The 21,471-nt window shown below is 37.4% G+C and overlaps 1 protein-coding gene and 1 long non-coding RNA gene across 3 annotated transcripts in view; one reads left to right on the plus strand and one right to left on the minus strand.

Moving 5' to 3' along the window:
- The first annotated feature begins 2,852 nt into the window (after positions 1–2,852).
- LOC118471766 (collagen alpha-1(XVII) chain-like) overlaps positions 2,853–21,471 on the plus strand; it is a 38,068-nt gene continuing 19,449 nt past the window's right edge. Inside the window, exons 1-14 of one of the 2 annotated variants that reach the window (XR_008601269.1) lie at positions 2,853–3,045; positions 6,226–6,299; positions 8,521–9,003; positions 9,090–9,137; positions 9,236–9,283; positions 9,892–9,939; positions 11,179–11,316; positions 12,401–12,499; positions 15,237–15,302; positions 15,381–15,461; positions 15,906–15,950; positions 16,959–17,117; positions 18,075–18,155; positions 18,256–18,300. Coding sequence is in view for 1 of the 2 variants with exons in the window: in XM_035958061.2 (XP_035813954.2) it covers positions 6,236–6,299; positions 8,521–9,003; positions 9,090–9,137; positions 9,236–9,283; positions 9,892–9,939; positions 11,179–11,316; positions 12,401–12,499; positions 15,237–15,302; positions 15,381–15,461; positions 15,906–15,950; positions 16,959–17,117; positions 18,075–18,155; positions 18,256–18,300 (1,405 nt within the window). In the remaining variant the exon portion in view is untranslated. The remainder of the gene's footprint in view (positions 3,046–6,225; positions 6,300–8,520; positions 9,004–9,089; positions 9,138–9,235; positions 9,284–9,891; positions 9,940–11,178; positions 11,317–12,400; positions 12,500–15,236; positions 15,303–15,380; positions 15,462–15,905; positions 15,951–16,958; positions 17,118–18,074; positions 18,156–18,255; positions 18,301–21,471) is intronic. The other variant, XM_035958061.2, reaches the window with a different exon arrangement.
- LOC118471767 (uncharacterized) lies at positions 3,087–20,509 on the minus strand. The gene is made up of 4 exons (XR_004849109.2): positions 20,371–20,509; positions 19,652–19,726; positions 7,296–7,358; positions 3,087–3,139 (listed from the first exon to the last, which is right to left on the minus strand). It is a non-coding gene; the product is annotated as an uncharacterized LOC118471767 (long non-coding RNA).

A 21,471-nucleotide genomic window follows, 5' to 3' on the forward strand; every position in this document is an offset into this window, starting at 1 on the left:
GCTTCAGATGTGTTCGAGCAAATAAAAGAAACAAACATGAAAAATCACATCTGTCATAAGTTACTGGGTCAAGTCTTTAAACTCCATTCATTACACATCTTGTTTCTGTGTTTTGTTTCTGTGTTTTGTATTTTGATCACACCTTGTATAAATAAATGAATCAAGTGTGGAATAAGTCCTTCAGTGTGAAAACAATACCTACTGTGTTCAAGTACAATTTTACGGTACTTGTGCTTTACTTGGGTGTTTCTTTATTTGGTTACTTTACAGCATTAAAACCCCCCAAAAAAGGTTTTTTTTTTTTTTTTTTTTTTTTAAACAAAATCACAACCATCCGGCAGGTATATCAACTTTGTAATGCTCAGACTAAGAAGTCGCATATATTATTTCCAACCTCACCAGGAAACCTACAACAGTCCATTGTTTAACCCTTTAAAACATAAACATTTACTGTAATATTACATTTTGACTCACTGTGGGCTCATTTTCACTGCAATCTAAAGTCACCACTCTGGGAACAGAACAACCATGATGAGAAGGAGAGAGAGCTCAGAAGTATTATCTGTGGAGTACAAAAAAGTTTAATACCATAAATCATTAAATTAAAAAGAGAGAAACTCAATGATGGATAACTTTTGTTGGAAATGTAAAACAGAGATAGGAACTTTCCTACACTGTAAATGGGAATGTGCTCTAATAGCGCCATTGTGGATGACAGTTGGAGAAGTGAAGTAGCAGGTTTGGATCACGAATCTCTCTGAACCCTGAACTGCTGTCTCTTAGGGGATAAATCTCGAATGCCAGGGTATCCCAAAGTCATAATGATTGGATTTATGAAAGTGTCCAGAAACATCCTGAGACAATGGAAAACTTCTAATTGCTCTAGTTGGAGAAATTGGGTAAGCGCAATGGCTGAGACAGCATCTTATGAGTCCATGCTCAACAGACTTACACTTAACAGACATTTCTTGGATCCACCTTTGGACTCACATAAAGACTGTTGGAGATCAGAATTGATTGACCATTAGGTTTTTGTTAGTAGTTGTGTTTGCTGTTTTTGTTAAATGAAAAATCAATAAGAAAAGTAATGGAAAAAAGAGAGAAAAAAGTTGAATTTCTTGGATTATTCTTTTTACAGATATTGAGAAAACCTGGAATCAATATGTAAAACATTTTTCCACATGACCAGAGGTGTTACCAATCCTGGAAATCACTGATAACTCAACATGTTAAAGATATTTTATTAACTACATTCTCCACTCTGCTCTGACCTGAAATAAGGTTATTTGGTTTGATGAAACAAAAATTGAATTGAATTTGTCAGTCAGACTAGATGTAAACACTGAACATCATCACAAACACACCATCCCCATTGTCAGGCATGGTGGTGGCAGCATCATGACGTGAAGCATGGTGGTGGCAGCATCATGACGTGAAGCATGGTGGTGGCAGCATCATGACGTGAAGCATGGTGGTGGCAGCATCATGATATGGGGATTTTTCTCAGCAGAAGGCCCTGGAAGGTTTGTAAAAGTAAAGGATAACATGAATGTAGCAAAGTATGGGTAAATCCTGGAGGACAACCTGATGCAATCTGAAGAGAACTGCCTCTTGAGAGGAGATTTGTTTTCCAGCAAGACAATGAGCCGAAGCAAACATCCAAAGATACACAGAAATGGTTTAAAGACAACAAGATGAATGTTCTGGAGAGGCTGAATCAGAGCACAGACCTTAATCCAACCGAGAATGTGCAAAATTTTAATTCAGCCGATATTATGTGTAGAAATCTGTTCTCTCTTTGACATGAAAGAGATTTTTGTTAATTCTTCTCAAAAAAGCCAAATGGTATTGATCATGATTCAATGTTGAGCAGCAATAAAAGGGGAAAACTTTCAAGAAGAAGTGAATACTTTTTATAGGCAGTGTGTGACTACTAGTTAGAGTTGTTAGCTAAAAGTAAGGCTAATCTGTTAAAATTGTTTGCTCAAAATATGGATAAAGTCCAAATTGTTTGCTAATAGTATGCATAAACAGTTTAAATTATTAGCTAGAAGCAGAGATAAACTGTTAATTATTAGCCAGAACTATGGATAAATTAAGCCAAATGAAATTTACCACCATTGAATGTTGAAAAGCAGTAAGGGGAAAGCTTCCAAAGATGGGAGAATACTTTTTATAGGGACTATATATTGGCCACTAAGGCAAAATCACGACAAAGCCTTGAAGGTGTTTGCTTTCACTTTTGTACTGTGGGTAGAAGTTGTGATGCATTGTCCATCTTTATATAAAGTTAACGTCTCTACATCATGTAGAAAAGGAGAAAATAAGTGAAAATAAAATTGCTTGAGCCAATGGAAATGTCCACATGTAGATAATACATGTTTCTGCTGCACTGAGCGTGAATACAAAGTGCTGTGGGAAAGTTCACTGTTCAAGTCAGGCTTCACTGAAACTCTAAGACCCAAAGCATGTAAACACAACACTGACTTACACAAAGAAGCACTATTTGAACTAGTTTTGTTGACTTTTTTTTAAAAAGATACTGCTTCACACAATCTCTATAACTCCAACAGTCTGCGTGTTTGTTGTTTTTTTACAAGAATAAATATCTGGAAAAGTTTTCCTTTTTTCCTCACATTATTTTAATAGACTGGCCTCCTAGAGCTTTTAATGGCTTTTAATGACAGCAACAAACAAAACTAATTAGCACTACGGTGGTGAAACACACATCCAAAGCACTTTTACTATCTTAATAGTCATGTTTTACCCCCTCATTCACTGGGCCCGGGGCTATTTTTCCTGTATATCTAACCAGGGAGCCTGTCATGGGTTGAAGTAACTGCCCCTCTAACTCTGTTGGAACTTGTCGACTGACGCTATGAGTCAGAGAGAGATAATTCATAAACTCTCCGGGTGCATGCAAGTATCAGGTGGCTTCACGTTGTGATCCTCCAGCACTTGGAATTCTTCATTTTCTTCATTTCTGTGAATCCGCTGCGAGAGATGAGAAGGGGAAGGATTATTTTTGTACAAATGCTCTAAAAGGTAAAGTGAAAATTAAGTTTATCAGGTTAAAAACTTTACCTGGAACTGCTAAAAAAACACCTGCAAATGTGATTCACGGTTTCTGCTGGTCCACCTGTAGCAAAAATGTGTTTAGAAAAAGATTTTAACCACAAAGTGTTGTTTGAAAATGACATAAAAAATATGTAAAACTTCATTGGTCCTTCATTGGATGACTGGGGAGCTATAATAAATGATTAATTACAAGAATGCATTTAAGAGGGCAGAATTAGGGGATTGCTAACGTGTCTGCAGCGTAGTGATTAAGCTTTATAGAACATAAATAAAAGCTGTGTGATATAGTTTACATGTTTGCACAAATATATCCTCTAATATTTTGAAACTTCTGTAAATTGTGCATGTAAGAGTGGCAGGAAAATGTGGGAATTTTTGTTTATTGGACACTGTGTGCAGCTGTGTGGGAGGCTTGTAGGTAGGAATGGGTTAAACTGCTGGCAGCTACATTCTGTCTCTCTGAATAACCAGACTCTTCTGTAAAATCACGCTAATATTTCCAGAAAGACAACTCAGATTATTGCAAGTCAAAACTTCACATATGCATCTCTAAATGTCTGGGTTTAGAGAATGTTACTTGCTCCAGAGAGTCTAACAATGTAAAGTTTATCCTGCAGAAAGGAATTTTTGGTGCTTTTCCAGGCAGCACCAATCAGAAAACCATCAGCCAAAATGATGAAAAAAATCATAACAGAAATAGAAATACAATTATTTCATAATGTTTTGGTAATCGGGCTGCAATTTATTCAAGTGTAATAATCATTTATGTTCATGAAATGGTCAGAAATACAAAAAAAAGTATGAATTTCTGTCAAATAAGGTAAAACAGAGTTAGTGGTTTGTTGCTTTTACCTTCAAAGACTCATTCTGAGCCAGAAAAAAAACCCTGAACATGTAACTAAACCCACATACTTTAGGTAATTAGATGATATTTCAGTCTCAGTTTATACATTTATTAGCTTACAGAAGCCTGGCTCCATAGGATCAGTTTGGTTGAACAATTTTTCTATATTAAAGACAGAAGGTAACAACCACTGTTTGTCTCTGAAAAAAACAGTTTAGGCCTGCTGTCTCTCTTGCACTGTAACTATTGTCTCTTCTATTGTATGTAATTTGTTTTTTTATTGTGGAAATAAATAAAACCATAGAGTGACAACAGCCATAGGATCATGCTGAATGCTAAAATGCAATGTGACAGTAACAGATCCGATTCAGAGTCAGTAAACTGTGACAAGCATGAGCACTTTGCTATCAATGGCTAATATTAGCCACCTGGAAGTTCAGCTCACTGAATAAAATAGTAACATTAAATAAGAAAATATAAAGTTACAATAAAGCTGCTGTGTTTATTTCATGGAGAAATGCTGCTTAATGCTGTGTTTTATCACACTTTCATTGTACTACTCTTACCACTTAAATGAACACACGACTGCATGACAAAATATGTGATTCAATGACTTTTCAAGCTCCAAACGTTACTTTGACAACCCGGACTGACATAATTATGTTGCACCACCGTCATATTTTGTGTAATTTAAACTCAAATTTCTGTGTTAGTTGTTTAAAGCTGAATTAAAGTTGAGGCAACTTAATGACAACTTAATTTTTCTTCACCTTGAGTTTAAATTTCAAGTCTACTGCTTTATTAACATACCTGGACAATTTCACACAATTAAGACAGCTAATTAAAATACCTTTGATAGTAGAGTAAAAGCTAACTCCTCCAACTCAATGTAGTTTGTTGGTTGAACATAATTTCATTAGAAGTTACCTCAAAAAACTTATCCAAACGATTGCTTTTTTGTTGTTGTTGAGCCCAAACTTTGTCTTTTAGAGCGTAATGGTTTAATCATTTTATGTTTTTATTTTGGTTCTATTGTGTGAGTGAACGTGCCACAGAATTAGGCTTGACTTTAATCACTGATTAATTTACTGCTTCCTTTATAAAAGAACAAAATTGACGGTACTTCTTTTAAAACCTTAGCAGTAATCTTGCTAAACTGTGTGACTAACTGACATGTTGATGTAGATTTAACATCTGTGTGAGTTTTACAGTTCTAAATGTTGCCAGAGGCCCAAATGGACAATCTGTGCCTGCAGGCTAAATCCTTTCTCCTGTTTCTGTCTTAGTATTTCATTTTTTTCTGTCAGCAATGTATGATTTGTAGGATTGAATGTGCGCCCTCTAGTGGTGGTGCAATTACTGACAATGCTGTAGACACACTGAGCTCCACAGATTATTCCACAAATGAAAATTTAAGAGATGTGTCTAAATGTACTTTACTGATAGTGGCTTTAAATGGTTCTATTGCTGATTGCAGTGTCAGATATGAAAGTTTTATGTGGTTTTCTACTTGGGTTTCGCTTTTGTTCGACATTATTATCAAGAATAAAACTCTTGCTAGATGTCTCTTCTGTCAGAATCTGTACACACCAACACCTTAAGGAATTCAGTGTTTTCAGTCCTTCTGCGTGACTACTGGGAAGATATTTAATGCCATGAGTGAATTCTCAGACCTGCTTCAGCTGTGGAGTTTTGCTTTATACTCTCTGTTCAAAGGAAAGTCACATTTATCAGGTGCACAAAGAGCTGCATCCCTTTCTGTGGAGCTTCAGGTGAACACTTTGAATCAATGGCATGTTGGATTCTAAAAAGCCTTTACAACCAGAGACGTGGCTACAAAGGAGAGAAATATGACCACAGAAATATGTGTGCAAATACTGCCTCGGGGGGCAATAATGTTAAAGTTCAGTGTAATGAAAATCCGCTTTTTGTAGCAGCGTTGCTCTTTCAAACCATATAGGCCATTGCGTGTAGGTAGCAGAAACACTGAACTAGAAAAGTGAACTTCTAGGTGCTTAATGTCCAAAAACAGTTTACAGATCTGCAGGATTCAGCCTCTAGCAGCTCCAGAGTCCAGGTCTAAAAGTGGTTGAATATTTACTAAATCCTGCCTTTAGGCATATTTTTTATAAATGTAGCTTCTCACCTGGCAACTAGTCCCATTAATAGATCTTATTGTGCTTCTAGTTCATTGTTCTTGGGTTTTTCTTTTATTTTTTGTGGTTGTTTTTGTTCTGCAGCCTATGGAAAAAGACTTGTTAGAAAGGTTCCCTACAAATTATATTATTATCCTGTTCTTGCAGCTAGCGTTGGATGGACAAACTAACTACAGTCAAGACGGTCAGTTCAGGTGGAGGAGGTGGAGAAAGCAGCAAAGGTGAGTCCGTTCACCAAAACCACAAATAAGGATCAGATTTTAAAGCATCTGTGAGGGATTTCTGCTTCCACCCTAAAACCAGCAATACATTTCCATAAGACACTGCAGAAAACAGAAAGCTTAAAAGCTAATGCTGCAATTTGTTTACGAGCTAATGTTTTGTTTACTTTTTTGTTTTTTAAGTTATAAACACATCTTTTTTTTCGCCTCATAAAGTTGTTGATGTTGGTTGTAAACATCCGGCAGCTACGTAGCATTATTAGCATTCATCTTAAGTTGTGTTTTTAGTGACTTAAAGCCAAAAGCTTCTACTTTATTTACTAATTAATGGATTTTTTGCCACCTTGAAACTGCTGCAATCCTAACGTTGCCATTTTTTCTCCTTAAAAACTTGTTGTCACTTTTACACATCCAGCATCTACATTTCTTCGTTAGCATTAATTCTGAGCTTGTTTCTGGTGACCTAAAAGCTAAATGCTGCAATTATAACTATATAACTGCAGTGACAGATTTTTTTTTTTTTGGCCACTTGGCAATATTTAAAAGTTGTACAGAGAATTGTAATTTTCTTGCCTTTTAAAGTAGTTGACGGTTTTGTATGTCCAACAGCTACGTAGCATCATTAACATTTATTTTGAGGTGTGTTTTTGGTTACTTAAAGGTGAAATGTTTCTCTATGTTCATGAAATAATTTTTAGCCACTTAGGACAAGTAGAACCCGAGCAGTAAAATTATATTTTCATTTTTCTCCTTGTAAAACTGTTGGTTTTACACATTCAGTAGCTATGTAGCATTCATAATCATTCACTTTGAGTTCTGCTTCTGGTGACCTAAAAGCTAAAATCTCCACTATATTCATCTTCTAGTCACCATCGATGGGTTTTTGTTGCTTAGAGTTGGGCGAGTAGTATACTTCTGGAGGTTTTTAATTAAAAACAGTTGCGTTGCGTGTGTGAGACTGAAATAACTATCTGTGCAAGCAACGTCTCTACTTACACATTTAGTCCATGTCATGATGCAGAGGTTCCCATCAATATCCGGAACATTTAACGCTTACCTCTGCAAAAAAAAAAAAAAAAGAAGCTGAGAATTTTTATTTTCAAAAACCATTATAACAATTCATAGAGATGCAACGATCCCATCCACAGGTGCAGGTCGTTTTTTAAGCTCTGGGTCTTTATCTACTCCCAAAATGTGAACATTATTATGGTTCATACAACCACTGAATCATTTGGTTGCTGTTTTAGTCTTTTAGGGCCAAAATGTGTTTCAGTCTTGTTTTCAATCAGCTTCAGTTACTTAGTTGAGAATGCAGATAAAAATCATCCTAAAACACAGATATGTGACGTATTTTTACATTTTCAAAGTGAGTGTAAATCTTGCCAAGACACTTATGAGCTATTAAAACCTAGAGGTGTATAAATTTACTAAAATGACATGAAAAGGTGCCACATGCAAATATAAAGATAATAGTTCCCCAAACAAAAGAGGACAGAAGAGAAACTTATGGCTGTATGTGTTGAATCGGCAGGGATCTTATTTATTAAGAAAAGCTGATCTACAGTGGCAGAAATAAGAGCCTTTCTGCATTACATTTTGAATTATCGCCTGGTGCCTGATTTTCGTCTTTACATAAATAAAAACCATAATGGATAAATGGATGCATAGAAATCTTAAACTGGTGCATAGAAATTGACCAGCATGCAGGAAACTAAATGTCTGATTCTCAACATGTCTCCCCTAAGGTTCAGATGAAACCTACATCCAGGCGGAGAATTATGGTGATAATGTCATAGATATTACTACCATCCAGCTGACAGCTTATCATTTTTATTAGATGAGGAAGAGCCTCACCTCGGGCAGCACCTGCAGCAGCAATTACAGCTCTATATGTTCAGTGTGTGAGTCATAAATCCATCTCATGCATAGGAGTGGAGGGTTTAATGGTATAGAATAAAGAGCATGTTCAGACACAGCAGCAGGGAGGCAGAGAGTCACTGAGGAATGTTATTTTGTAACAAAAACTGCTGAAGTGACACGTGATAGGTCAAATATGAACGTTTCCAGTTCTGTCTTGTAGCAGAAAGTGGATTCAGGCAGTCTGGTCTTTGCCAGCTGAGGTTGTGATTAACTATCATCTGTCTTTCACAGATGATGGCATGAAAAGGATAAAACTAATAAATGCCATTTAACAAAAATGAGTTTTTTTCTTGTCCTCCAGGTGATCTTTCAGTGAGTGCAGGTGGCTCAGGTGGCAGAGCTACAGCAGGAGGCTCCGGCGGCTCCAGCAGCTCGGTTCTGATCACATCCAGCAGCTCCAACGCCGCCGCCGGATCCAGCAAGGGAGCGGGAGGCATCAGCATCACCACCGTGGGAGCCTCCTCTGCTGCAGGTGGAGGGGGTTCAGCATCTGGAGCATCTGGGGTATCAGGAGCATCTGGGGCCTCAAAGACAATGGAAGGCTTCAGCTCTGCTGGAGGAGGGTCCTATAGTTTTGCAAGTGGCAGCAGCCAAGGGAAAAGAGAAGGTGGTCTTGGTGCCATAACAGTTTCCACGGTGACCAAGACCAGCTACAGCTCAGGAGGAGGTGGGGAGGCGAAGAGGGGATCATCATCATCATCCTCTGCAGTCACTTACTCTCCTGCTCCAAAGGAGAGGAAGAACGTGACCACCATGTCTGCAGCTCTGTCAGAGGTGTTTGACGGTCAGTCAGCAGTCAAATCTCACTTTGTTCTAACCTTTTTTAAAGAGGTTCCCATAGTAATGACAATGTCCTTTACTTATTTTTAGAAAGTTCAAGTCCTAACTCTTCTCCAGAGTACAACAGGAAGGAGTATGGTGAGTTTGACTGGAGCTGCAGGACAAACTCTGCAATGTGCTCAAAAACCTGAACGATGTAAACGATCAGTGATTTTGGGGTGTTTTTTTCTTTGCAGTCAGTGCAACAGCAACGTCTACCACTAGAGGGAGAACTCAGAGCAGAGGTACACCAACATCCAACACTTAAAATATTAAGATATTTATTCTCTGAGGTAGCGTTTTTCACCAAACTGTGCAGTAACAGTGGGAGGATTATTAATTAGGACAAGAATTTCAATGTGAATCATATCATTTAAAAATCCTTCTTTGTCTTCTTTCCTTGTTTTGTCACAAGTCTTTTCTCTAGTTTACCAAAAATGAATATTAAAATCAGCAAAAAAAGAGTGAAAATACACACAAAAATTAGCTTTAAATATTGCTTAAAATGGCATTAAAGTCTGTTATAATTTGCAGAAACTTTACAATGTAAAGGATGCAAATTCTCATTTGGCAAATGCTAAGTTTAGATTTTTCATCATGTACAAAGTCAGACTTGTATTGTAGCTGTTCACACACAAACGTTTCAAGTCCTGAGCTGCAGTTTTACATTTTTAAGTGATGCCACATACATGTGCTTACAAGAAGTTGGGGAGAACTCAGTCATCTTTTGTCTTTTCAAAGGGGAAATGACTGAAATTGAAGTGACATGTCAGTGCAGGCTCAGTCTAACTTGTAGGTTGTTATCAGTGAAAGTCATCAAGCCGACTGATTGACTTGATTTGCTTTTTTTTAGAGAGTGAGATCAGAGCGAGGCTGCAGAGTGCTTCTCCTACAGCATGCTGTGAGTAAAAACCGTGGTCACATATATTCACATTGGATGTACACTTCCTGTCCAAAAAAAGGTTGCCACCTGGATTTAACTAAGCAAATAGGTAAGAGTCTTCCATTGGATAATTACTGCAGTGATGAAACAACTTATTTAACTCTAGCTGATGCAGTGAGGAGCTTCTCATTTTTTAAACAACCATGATGGAAGACATATCCTGTGGTCATGGAAAGGATGTTAATCTGTCTCAGAAGGGTCAAATTATTGACCTGCATCAAGCAAAGAAAACAACCAAGGAGATTTCTGAAACTACTGAAATCGGGTTATTAAAACCTGGAAGGATAGTGGTGAACCATCATCTTCAAGAACAAATGTGATCCAAACAAACTCTTAGATGATCGTAGGAAATCAACAGTAGAACTCAGTTATGTTTAATAGTGAAAGTAAGAGCATTTCCACACACACACAATGCAAAGGGAACCCAAAGGATTGGGACTAAACAGCTGTAGCTCTAAGAAAACCACAAAAAAAAAGGCTTCAGTTTGCTCGTAAGATTGGACTCTGGAGCAATGGAAGAAGGTCATGTGGTCTGATGAGTCCAGATTTACCCTGTTCCAGAGTGATGGGGGCATCAGGGTAAGAAGAGAGGTGGATGAAGTGATGCACTCATCATGGCTAGTGTCTACCAGCCTGTGGGGGTTAGAGTTATGATCTGGGGTTGGTCAGGTTCAGCAACATTATGTTCCCATAGAATGAGGTCAGCTGAATATATTGAATGACCAGGTCTTTCCATCAATGGAGTTTTTCTTCCCTGATGGCATGGACATGTTCCAAGATGATGAGTGTCAGGATTCATGTGGCTCTCATTGAAAATGAGTGGTTCAGGGAGCAGGAGATGGACTGACCTCCAGAGTCCAGACCTCAATCCCACTGAGAATCTTTGGGATGTTCTGGAGAAGACTTTGTGCAGCAGCCTGACTCTCCCATCATCAATATAAGATCTTGGTAGAAAATTAATCCAACTCTGGACATAAATAGATGCTGTGACATTGCAGAAGCTAATCGAAATGATGCCACGGCAAATATCTGTCGTTCTCAGAGCTAAAGGCGGTCCAATGAAATATCAGAGTGTGTAACTTTTTGTTTGGACGGGCCGTGTACATCACAATGTAAGATTCAACAGTTTGACTTCTTGTGTTGATGCATAATTGAAACAATGCGGCGTTGGTTGATTTTTACTGTTTCCTCTTCCAGGGACAGAGCTGGACGATGTGAAGCGTCTCCTCAGAGGGAATCGATCCGTCAGCCCCACTCAGTCCCCCAACAACACGCTGCCCATCCCCAAGAAGGCCAGCTTGGAGACCAGGACCCTGTCTGAGAGCTCCAGTACAGGTTCAGAGATTAAAAATCAACAAATACTCCTCCAGAATAACAGTAGAATACTGGCAGCTGCGGTCACCAGTATTTTACTGTATTGTCAGTGCTATAGTTGTAATTTACTTAAGCAGTGACCACCATTCATATGCAAACTTTGCTGCCTTTCTGTACTGATACACCTTCACATTAATCCAACCTGAAATGTCCTGTTGTTAACTTTGTAAGAATGTCTTTTAGATAGTTAGAAATTGCTTTTATAGACCATCTGCAGTGTCTTTTGTGGGCTTTTTGTACTTTTTGCAAGGTTTTTATAGGCTTTTTGTTTTACACACATTTACCTTCAAACTGTTGTTATATTGCTGTTTTGCACTGCAATACAATGACAATAAATTTTCTAATTCTAATTACTGTATAATTGCTTGCAGTAGAATATAAGATTTACTGTTTAATACCATACCTACATTTTCCATTAACATATTCTATTTGTATAGTGTTGCCACTATAATTAACAGTTGTTCTTCTTTAAAAAATATATACTAGTGTGAGTTGCACACATGTACCATAAATAACAGTGTCTATAAAACCTATTTTCTTTAATATTTAAAAACACAACATATAGCACTAAACCATCTCAAACAATAACAGATGTTTAGGATATTTATTCAAATTTTAATCTATGAAATATAATTTAGAAACTAAGGGAAAATAATTTACATTGATGTAATTAAAGAATAAGGTAAAAATGCCCTGTTTCACTGCAAAATTAGAAATAAAACTCTTAGCTGTATTAATAAAGTTGTGGGTCTGAAGAGTGTTTCATGAGGTCTTGTGTGAAAACCTTTGTTTTTTCAATTCACATCATCAGTTTTTACAGTTAAAGTTAAACACAGTTTACAGTTAGTTTATTCTTGGCTCCACCAAAGCAACAGATTTTAGTTTTTACCTATAGTTTAAAAAAACACTACTGTTGGAACTCGGTTGTAGGTTTACAGTAAATATTACTCCTTACTGCTGCTGTGGTCTGTCAGGCTGTGAAAACACTGTGTGATTATCTCCTTTCAGATGATAATAGTAATAATATTTCTCTGTTTCCTCTCAGACCAGTACAGCAGCGTTTGGTCTGGAGCTGTGAGCAGCAGCTACAGCTACAACACAAACCACAACAACCTGTCGCCCACCTCCACCCTGTACCAGCCAGGTCAGTCCTCTGAAACACCAGTAATATGGAAAATATCTAAGTACACATCTCCAAGTACTGCACCCCTGATTTTGTGGTACTTTGCATGAGTATTTCCATTTTCTGTTACTTTATACTTCTACTACGCTACATTTCTGAGGTAAATATTGTTTTTACACTCTACTACATCTATCTGACCGCTTTCTAAAGATGCAGACTTTAAACAATGAATAATATAACAAGTATTTTCCAACTTTTGTGGGTTTTTTCCTCTAATAATCAGCGTATAGTCGCATTTCCAGTGTCTATTAGTTTAACAGGTCCACCAAATAGTGATTTTTCCTTCAAAACTTGTTTCATCTTAATAAATATTCCCATGATCAAATAGCTCAGCAAAAAGTCAAAGAACGGAGAAACAGCAAAAAATAGATTTGCAGATCTGAACTTTTTTCTTCTCTCCTCTTCCATTAGCATTGTTTTAAGGTTTATCTGCTGTCTGTGGATATAAAATGGGATATAAAGTAGTTCAGACCTGCAGCAGCTACAACAGAAACCTGCTGCTGACACACTGATGCTATATTATTAATAATAGAACAATTTATCAGTCAGACAGACCAAACCAGGACTTTTATTGCAATATTTTGACTACATTTTGCTGCTGTGTATTTTTACTAAAGTTGGATTTTTTTCATGGAGAACTTTTACTTGTAACAGAGTATTTTTACACTCCTAAATTGGTACTTTTACTGAAAGATCTGAATACTCCTTCTCCTGCTGGCAACATTAGTAGTAAAAGACTATACTTGATATTATTGTGTGTCACTAATTACTTTGATTTGGTTTATATGAGCCAAATGAATCATTTTCACCTGCTTTTGAAAATCTTTATGGACTAAAAACGTCCACACCAAAACAGCATTTCCAAATAAAATTGTTTTCTTTAGAGGGAATACATTATTTCTGTTTGCACACAGTAACAGAATTACTTCACACAAACCAAAAACTACCAGGATCAGTGTAATCAGCCCCCTTAAGAACTGATCTTTCCATTTAGCCACAGCAGAAACCAACTGGGGATTATCTTTCAGTATCCACACAGTATTATATCTCAATCCTCACATTCTGACATTACCATTGGCTGTGAATGTGTGTGGTTGAGTCATGGTTTAAAATGCACTGTTACCTCCTGATTGAAGTGGCATTTTAGCAGAACAGAGATAAGATAAGATAAAGTTCTTTATTTCTCCCCACTCCAGGGGAAATTTACATTGTTACAGCAGCTTTATTTACAATATATACAAGGGTGGCAAAATTTTTTAACAGAAAAAATAAAAATAAAAATAAAGTTTAAAAGTGCAAAGATGTGCAGTGCAAGAATGTCAGTGCAAATTTATGGTTTGGGGTGGTAATGATATAGTCCAGTTTATGTTAACATCAGCCAGTGATGCTGATGTTGTAAAGTCTTACAGCAGATGGGATGAAGGACCTGCGATAGCGCTCTTTCTTGCAGGGTGGATGTCTCAGTCTGCTGCTGAAGGAGCTGCTTAAAGACCCCACAGTGTCATGCAGTGGGTGAGAGGGATTGTCCATGATGGATGTGAGCTTTGCCAACATCCTCCTCTCACCCACCTCCTCTATGGAGTCCAGGGAACAGTCCAGGACAGAACCTCCTCCTGACCAGTCTGTTTAGTCTCTTTCTGTCCCTTTCAGTGCTCCCTGCTCCCCAGCAGACCACTGCATAGAAGATAGCAGACGCTACCACAGAGTCGTAGAATGTCCTAAGCAGAGTCCTGCACACTCCAAAGGACCTCAGTCTCCTCAGCAGGTGGAGACCACTTTGGCCCTTCTTGTACAGGACCTCTGTATTGTGTGTCCAGTCCAGTTTATTATTGAGGTGAACACCCAGGTATTTGTATGTGTCCACCATGTCAATGTCCAAACCCTGGATGTTCACCGGTGCAGTCCGGGGTGTCCTCCTCCTGCGGAAGTCCACGATCATCTTCTTCGTCTTACTGGCGTTGAGCTGCAGAGGGTTTCGCTCACACCAGTCCACAAAGTCAGAGATGACCATCCTGTACTCCCGCTCGTCCCCTTCAGATACGCACCCAACAATGGCTGTATCATCGGAGAACTTCTGGAGGTGACAGCTCCCAGAGTTGTAGTGGAAGTCCGATGTGTACAGGGTGAAGAGAAAGGGGGAGAGCACTGTCCCCTGTGGACCTCCATGCTGCTGACTACCACATCAGACACACAGTCCTGAAGCCTCACGTACTGTGGTCTGTTGGTGAGGTAGTCGATGGTCCAAGCAGCCAGGTGACAGTCTACTCCCGCTCCTTCAAGCTTCACCCTAAGCAGAGAAGGCTGGATGGTGTTGAAAGCACTGGAGAAGTCAAAGAACATGACCCTCACAGTGCTGCTGGGTTTCTCCAGGTGAGTCAGTGATCTGTGCAGCAGGTAGACCACTGCATCATCCACTCCAATGTTCGGTTGGTAGGCGAACTGCAGTGGATCCAGATACTGGCTCACCTGGGGACGGAGGTTCTTGAGGACGATCCTCTCCATGGTCTTCATCAGGTGAGAAGTGAGGGCCACAGGTCTGAAGTGGTTAGGCTCCCTGGGGTTCCTGGTCTTAGAGACAGGAACCAGGCAGGAAGTCTTCCATAACAGAGGAACCCTCTCCAGACTCAGGCTCAGGTTAAAGATGTGAGCATTTATTTAGTGACAGATGGACAAATAAATGATGCCGTTGTCTGTGCAGGAGTTCAGAACAACCTGACGCTCAGCTCTCCCTCCATGAACGGTGGACTTTCTGTCAGCAGCTCTGGTGAGTTTATCACGATTCAGCTCACAGACGGTTCACATTCTCAGCTTTATTCTGTGTCTGATGGTGTTTTTCTGTCAGTTCCAGTTTACGGTGTTCAGAACAACCTGGTCAGCAGCAGTCCGACTGTTCTCTCCCCTGCTGGAGCGAACACACCCATCGGTAAACTCTGATTTAAAGCAGAACTCACAGCAGAAAAACACCTGAACACAAACACTCACATTACCCCCGTCTACTGACCTGTACTGTTAAAAAAAAAAAAAAAAAAAAAGCAGGTCAAAACTGTAAATAATTTTGCACAGTCTGTATTTTTTACACTGGTAATTCATTCCTTTAGAATATTTGATCCTAAAACTACTCTATTTTTCTATAGTTTTTTAAAACTAGAGATAATATCCGTTGCTGCCAGAATTTCACTGTTGTTTTTACAGGATTTCTTTGGTACAGTGTGTCAGTGTCAGTGTTGAACCACTTACATATAATCTGTTTCCCTCACAAAATTCCCAGTGAATTTAATGAGAAAACATATAAAATTGTTAATAAATAATAAATACATTTTGTAATTTATAAAAGTGTTGTATAAGATGTGTTTTTGTCTCTTCACAGTTTATGGTGTGCAGAAAAACATATCTAGCCTGAGCACAGCCACAGGTGAGTCAAGTCACTTCAAGTCACAGTTATTTATGTATTTCATTTAAAACAACACACATTTGACTGAAGTGTGTTCCAACAAAGAAATGAGATTTTTCTTACCTCACTAATTTAAATGTTAGGGTAAAAATCTTACAATACTATATGCACTATTTGACAAATTTATGTAATTCATTTAAATGTTAAAGTTGAGAATTCACCATAGTGTATACAATATTATACAAATTTACCTGAGTAATTTAAATATTAAGGTGCAGAATGCACAATAGTATTTGCAATATTGTACAAATTTAACTGACAAATTGAAATACCATGGTTAAGAACCTAGAATATTGCATATTTTGTCTTATATACTACTTATGTTTTATTACAGTATTACTCATCTGACTACTGTGAAACTGATTTTTACCTTTTCTTTGCCAGAAACTACAAATATTTATAACATACAGTAAATCTATCACACAAACTGCACTAATGTCCTGTCAAATTTAGGTCAGACTTTCTGCATATAAACCTGCTGAGCTTAAAACAAGCAAACTTAGGAATTTTACATGATAAAGTAAAATAAGTCAGGATGTCCGATTATCTTTATAAAACATCAAATCTTTAAATAAGATTAAAAAAGACAATTTTTTAAGCAATCTAATTACTCCTAGTCCATGCAAAAGAAGCCTAGAGATACATATTTCCCTTTGTTCTAGTGAAAAAAAAGAACTAAAATAAAGACAAAGCTGCTTAACTCATACAAAGCAAGTGACATTTTTTAAATTAAGTCAAAAGATTTTCCTTAGAAAGCACCAGATAAATTAAATTTAAATATCATTACTCTTGCCTAGATGTAGTTTTCGCCGTCCACGTCATAATATGATATAGTACTAAAATTATTCAACATAAAGGCACCTAATGATATAATTATTCTAGAAAATTTTGTGCAAATTCTAACTAATTTTACTTGCACAATACTGTCAAATATTGAAACATGTTTAATATGATGTGTGTTTTTAACAGTGAGACCGAGCAGTCCTGTTAATGACGAGGCAGGAAAAGACTTCAAGTTTGTGATGATAGAAAAGGAAAACGCTCCCGTTAAGAAGGAGACGGAGCGACTTGTCATGGCCAAAGACACGGGGAAGCTGTTCATGTCAGCGGCGCCTGTTACTACTACTGGTATTACTGAATACTACGACTGCTACTAATAGTATTAGTACTGTAACAGCAAGTACTGTAGTCTGGATGAAACAGTCAGAGAGCAGTGACTGCAGAAACAGTGAAGTTTGTGGTTTGAAGGATATAAAACCTGTATTTTAGGTTTTATACCTACAAACAACAGAATATAAAATGTTTCTCATTTTACATGCCAGACCTTTAAAACTTTAGGTTTACATGAAATTATGACATATTTTGATGTGCAGTTGTCTCTCATCAAGTGGGTTTCTGTCTACAATATACTGTGAAGCCTTGATTTCCTGAAGCCTTACTGTGCGAAAGGTCTTGAGATGGTTTATTTTGTTAACTGGTCCTATAAATAATTTTAAACTGAACTGAAACTGAATTGTACATATAAGTATTTGATGCTTCATCAAAGCAAATCCTGCAAATTCCACCGGAGTCTGCAGATTTAGCACTTACCGCTAATCAGCTAAGCTAGTTAGCTTTTACTGGGACTACTTTATCTGTTGTTCCTTCATTCTTCATAATAATTTTAATTTTAGTGATTGCACACTGTAATTGCACAAGATGTCACTTATTTAGCAAACGTGTAAAATTGCAGAACCAGTGTGTCTTTTTCTGTTAGTTTTCACTACTTGTAGCTAACATTATACTTAACTTAAAACGCTTACATAATATTACACTATTTTGTATAATGTGTCACACATTATACATATATATATGTATATATGTGTGTATATATATATATATATATATATATATATATATATATATATATATATAGATAGATAGATAGATAGATAGATAGATAGATAGATAGATATATAGATAGATAGATAGATAGATAGATAGATAGATAGATATAAAATGCATCAAGTCAGATTTTAGCAAAGTTGTGTGCTTGCTAACCATTTATAATTGCAGATAACTTACTGTAATTTTTCTGTTTTGCAGCAACCTACTCTGAAGACTCACTGAAGAGAGAGAAACAGAAACTATCATCCAGCACAGTGGAGGAGGGAACAGAAGCTAAAAGTAAACTGACTGATCAACTGTATTGATTTTAAGCACCATTACATGCCTGACAGGTTTCTTATTTGGTTTATAATTAATGTCATGTTTCACTTGTTTATAGCATCAACCCTGAAAATTGCCACAAAGGACAAAGCCACCTATGCAGGTACGATTTTTCTTTTTGAAAGTGTAGTACATCCAGACCATCACAACAATATCTACAATAACTGTTGGTTATAGTGAGATTTTCACTAGATAAAGTACCAGTCTCCTATTTTTTTTTCTTTTCTTTGCCTATGTTCAGTTTTGGCATATTTGTACAATCATATAATATTTTGCAATGAAATCTGCCTTTTTTAGCAAAAAAAAAAGTGTTGTTAACAATCATTTACAAGAACATAATTTAAAATTTTGAAATAAGTAGAAAGTAAAAGTTTCACAAATAGCCTTGTTATTGTTTCTGCTAAACAATTAATTTCATAATCCTCTTAAATATACAAAGGTACAGAGGGATTTGAAGTAATCCGCCCACCAGTACCTCTAAAGCTCATTAATTAATATATTACATGTAATTTTTCTTTCAAAGAACAATTTACCATCACATGTTAGCTTTTCAAAGATACAGTAGCTTACCAGACATACAGTAGCTTACTGAGCCCATGTTAGCTAGCGAAATACAGCTTAACTTACCAAATGCACATTAGCTTACTAAATATGTTAGCTTACCAGACATATGCTAGCCTACTGAACTCACATTAGCTTACAAAATATGTTAGCTTACCACACATACGCTAGCCTACTGAATGCACATTAGCTTACTAAATATGTTAGCTTACCAGACTAACATTAGCTTACTAAATATGTTAGCTTACCAGACATACGTTAGCCTACTGAATGCTTCTTAGCTTACTGAATATGTTAGCATACCAGACTAACGCTAACCTACTGAATTCACATTAGCTTACAAAATATGTTAGCTTACCACACATATGCTAGCCTACTGAATGCACATTAGCTTACTAAATATATTAGTTTACCAGATACATGCTGGCCTATTGAATGCACATTAGCTTACTGAATATAGCTTAGCTTACCAAATACACATTACCTCATTAAATATGTGTTAGCTTACAAGATGTAACCCGAGCCCCACATTGTTGGGGGCCACTTTTGTAACCCTCCCTTTTGATTCTAACACCTTAAGGTGTGAGTCAGGCTGGGGAAGGAATTTTGTTAAGAATACAGTCACCCCAAAAACACACAATGACAACAGATTGTAAATTTTTAGGAAAAAAATATATTGAACTCATGCACAAAATTGAGCTCATGAATGTTGAAACGACCAAAACATTGTATCCAGTGACAGTTCATGATAATCACAATTAAGTCCACCAGCAGTTACAAGGATTAAAATGTCACAACTGGCCGGCCAAGAAAATCAAACCCAAACCCCTGGACAACAAAACAACCAAAAAAAAAAAAAAACATTGAGTGCACTCAGAGAAAAAAGATCTTACCGCCCCCTGATAATGAATGTCAGATGAGACAGAGGTGATGGCCGATTCCAGCGTGATGGAGATGGACATATGAACCTGGATGGAGAGCAACACACAGCGGCAGATGGATGAAGATCAAAGTCCCGCTGAAGAGAATCCTCAAAAAAAAAAACAGCCTACATGGATGTGCAGGGCAATTACTCATACAATCCATAATAAGTGCCCAATACATTTACTCCAATAAAGTTGCCATTCTGCCAGTCCTTTCTTGGCTCAAAACAGGCTGTACATATAACAATACAACTCCTCCAAAATCATAGATGAACAATATAACCTTTTCAACTTAAATGCATTCTTCCCTCAGCCTACAGCCGATAATACAACACATTTTACAGTTCAACACATTACTAGCACTCAGTAACTCAGTCTAGCCGCATGAAACGTACGCTAGCATTTGAACATGTGCAGCATCTAACTAACCAGCACCGAGTGGCGATCCTTCATTTTACACAGCAAATTACTCAAGTAGCAACAACATACAACTCAGTAAACACATGAAACACTTAACAGATATCAATGGAAAACCATTTAATTCCTATCTAAGTTATTCAGACTGTTTTTTTTGTTTTTGTTTTTAAAAAAAAAAAAACAGACTATGGGGCTCCTGTTTCCCGTTTTTAGCTTCACTTTGCTAGCGTTAGCATGCTATGGTAAAACCTTGAAGAACACCCATTACTCACCGAAATATCGATTTCTACGTGGTTCAAAGATGTCTGATGATTCTCGTCTACTTCCGTAACTTCTGCAGTGAACTGTAGTGTCAAAATACCTCCTTTATGGTTTGTTTTCTAAGTAAATCCAGCTCTAGCTCGAGCGTAGCATCCACACAGGACTGGGTGCGGCAAGAGAAAGAAAAGATGACGTATTTCGGTAAGATGGCCACCCGAGCACTTTTTCGCGCACTAAACAACATAACGGCCTTCTACTACCACCTTGTGGCCAATTTAAGGTACTAATTGTCCTGAATTTACTAAATGTAATTAGCTGTAAGCAGGCTGCCTATGATTGCACCAACGGTGTCTACAGAAATGTGCCTGTTTTTGTGTTCATTTCAAATTGGAACTAAATAGAAGCAGTTTTTAAAAATTGTCTCTTTGGTACTCCTTTCTAAGTACATATTTAAGAATTCATAGGATTCATGCAATTTTTAGCATGAGCTTCTTCATGTAATATGTTATTTTGTGCTTGCAACCTTCTCTTCTAACTTAGCTTTGTTTAAGGAAAATGTAGCAAGTTTGAAAAACAGTGTTTACAATATAATTTGCAAGAAACAATGAGAGACTGACAGTATACAACAGAGGTGAGTACGTCTGTGTACAATATCATTTAAATGGCAAATGATTCTGTCACATGAGAAAGAATTCAGAGTACTTGGTCAGTGACCAACTAAATATCTCTGAAACACAGTTGTAGTAGTAATCAGCAGGTATAGGAGCCATAGTACCACTAATCAGAGCTGCAGTGGTCGTCCTTCTCCCCAGACAGTGAACTACTTTTACTAACTAGTTGTGAAAAAACACCCTTACTTGCTCTTTGGCACAACACTGCCAACTTTGTGAAAGAATATGAAATGGAGTTGGATTGCTGTCAGACACACATTCTTTGGTCAGATGAAGATAAATCTGCTGGGCTCAGATGGAGTCCAGCATGCTTGGTGTGAACCTGACCAGGACTACCACAGTGAATGCATAGTCCTGACAGTGAAGCACAGAGGTGGGAGTGTGATAATGTGCAAAATGTGTTTGAAAATGTGGAAAAAAAAAAAAAAAAGTCAGAGTGAA

The sequence above is a fragment of the Amphiprion ocellaris genome, chromosome 4, assembly GCF_022539595.1.
Source record: "Amphiprion ocellaris isolate individual 3 ecotype Okinawa chromosome 4, ASM2253959v1, whole genome shotgun sequence".
Taxonomy (NCBI): Eukaryota; Metazoa; Chordata; class Actinopteri; family Pomacentridae; genus Amphiprion; species Amphiprion ocellaris.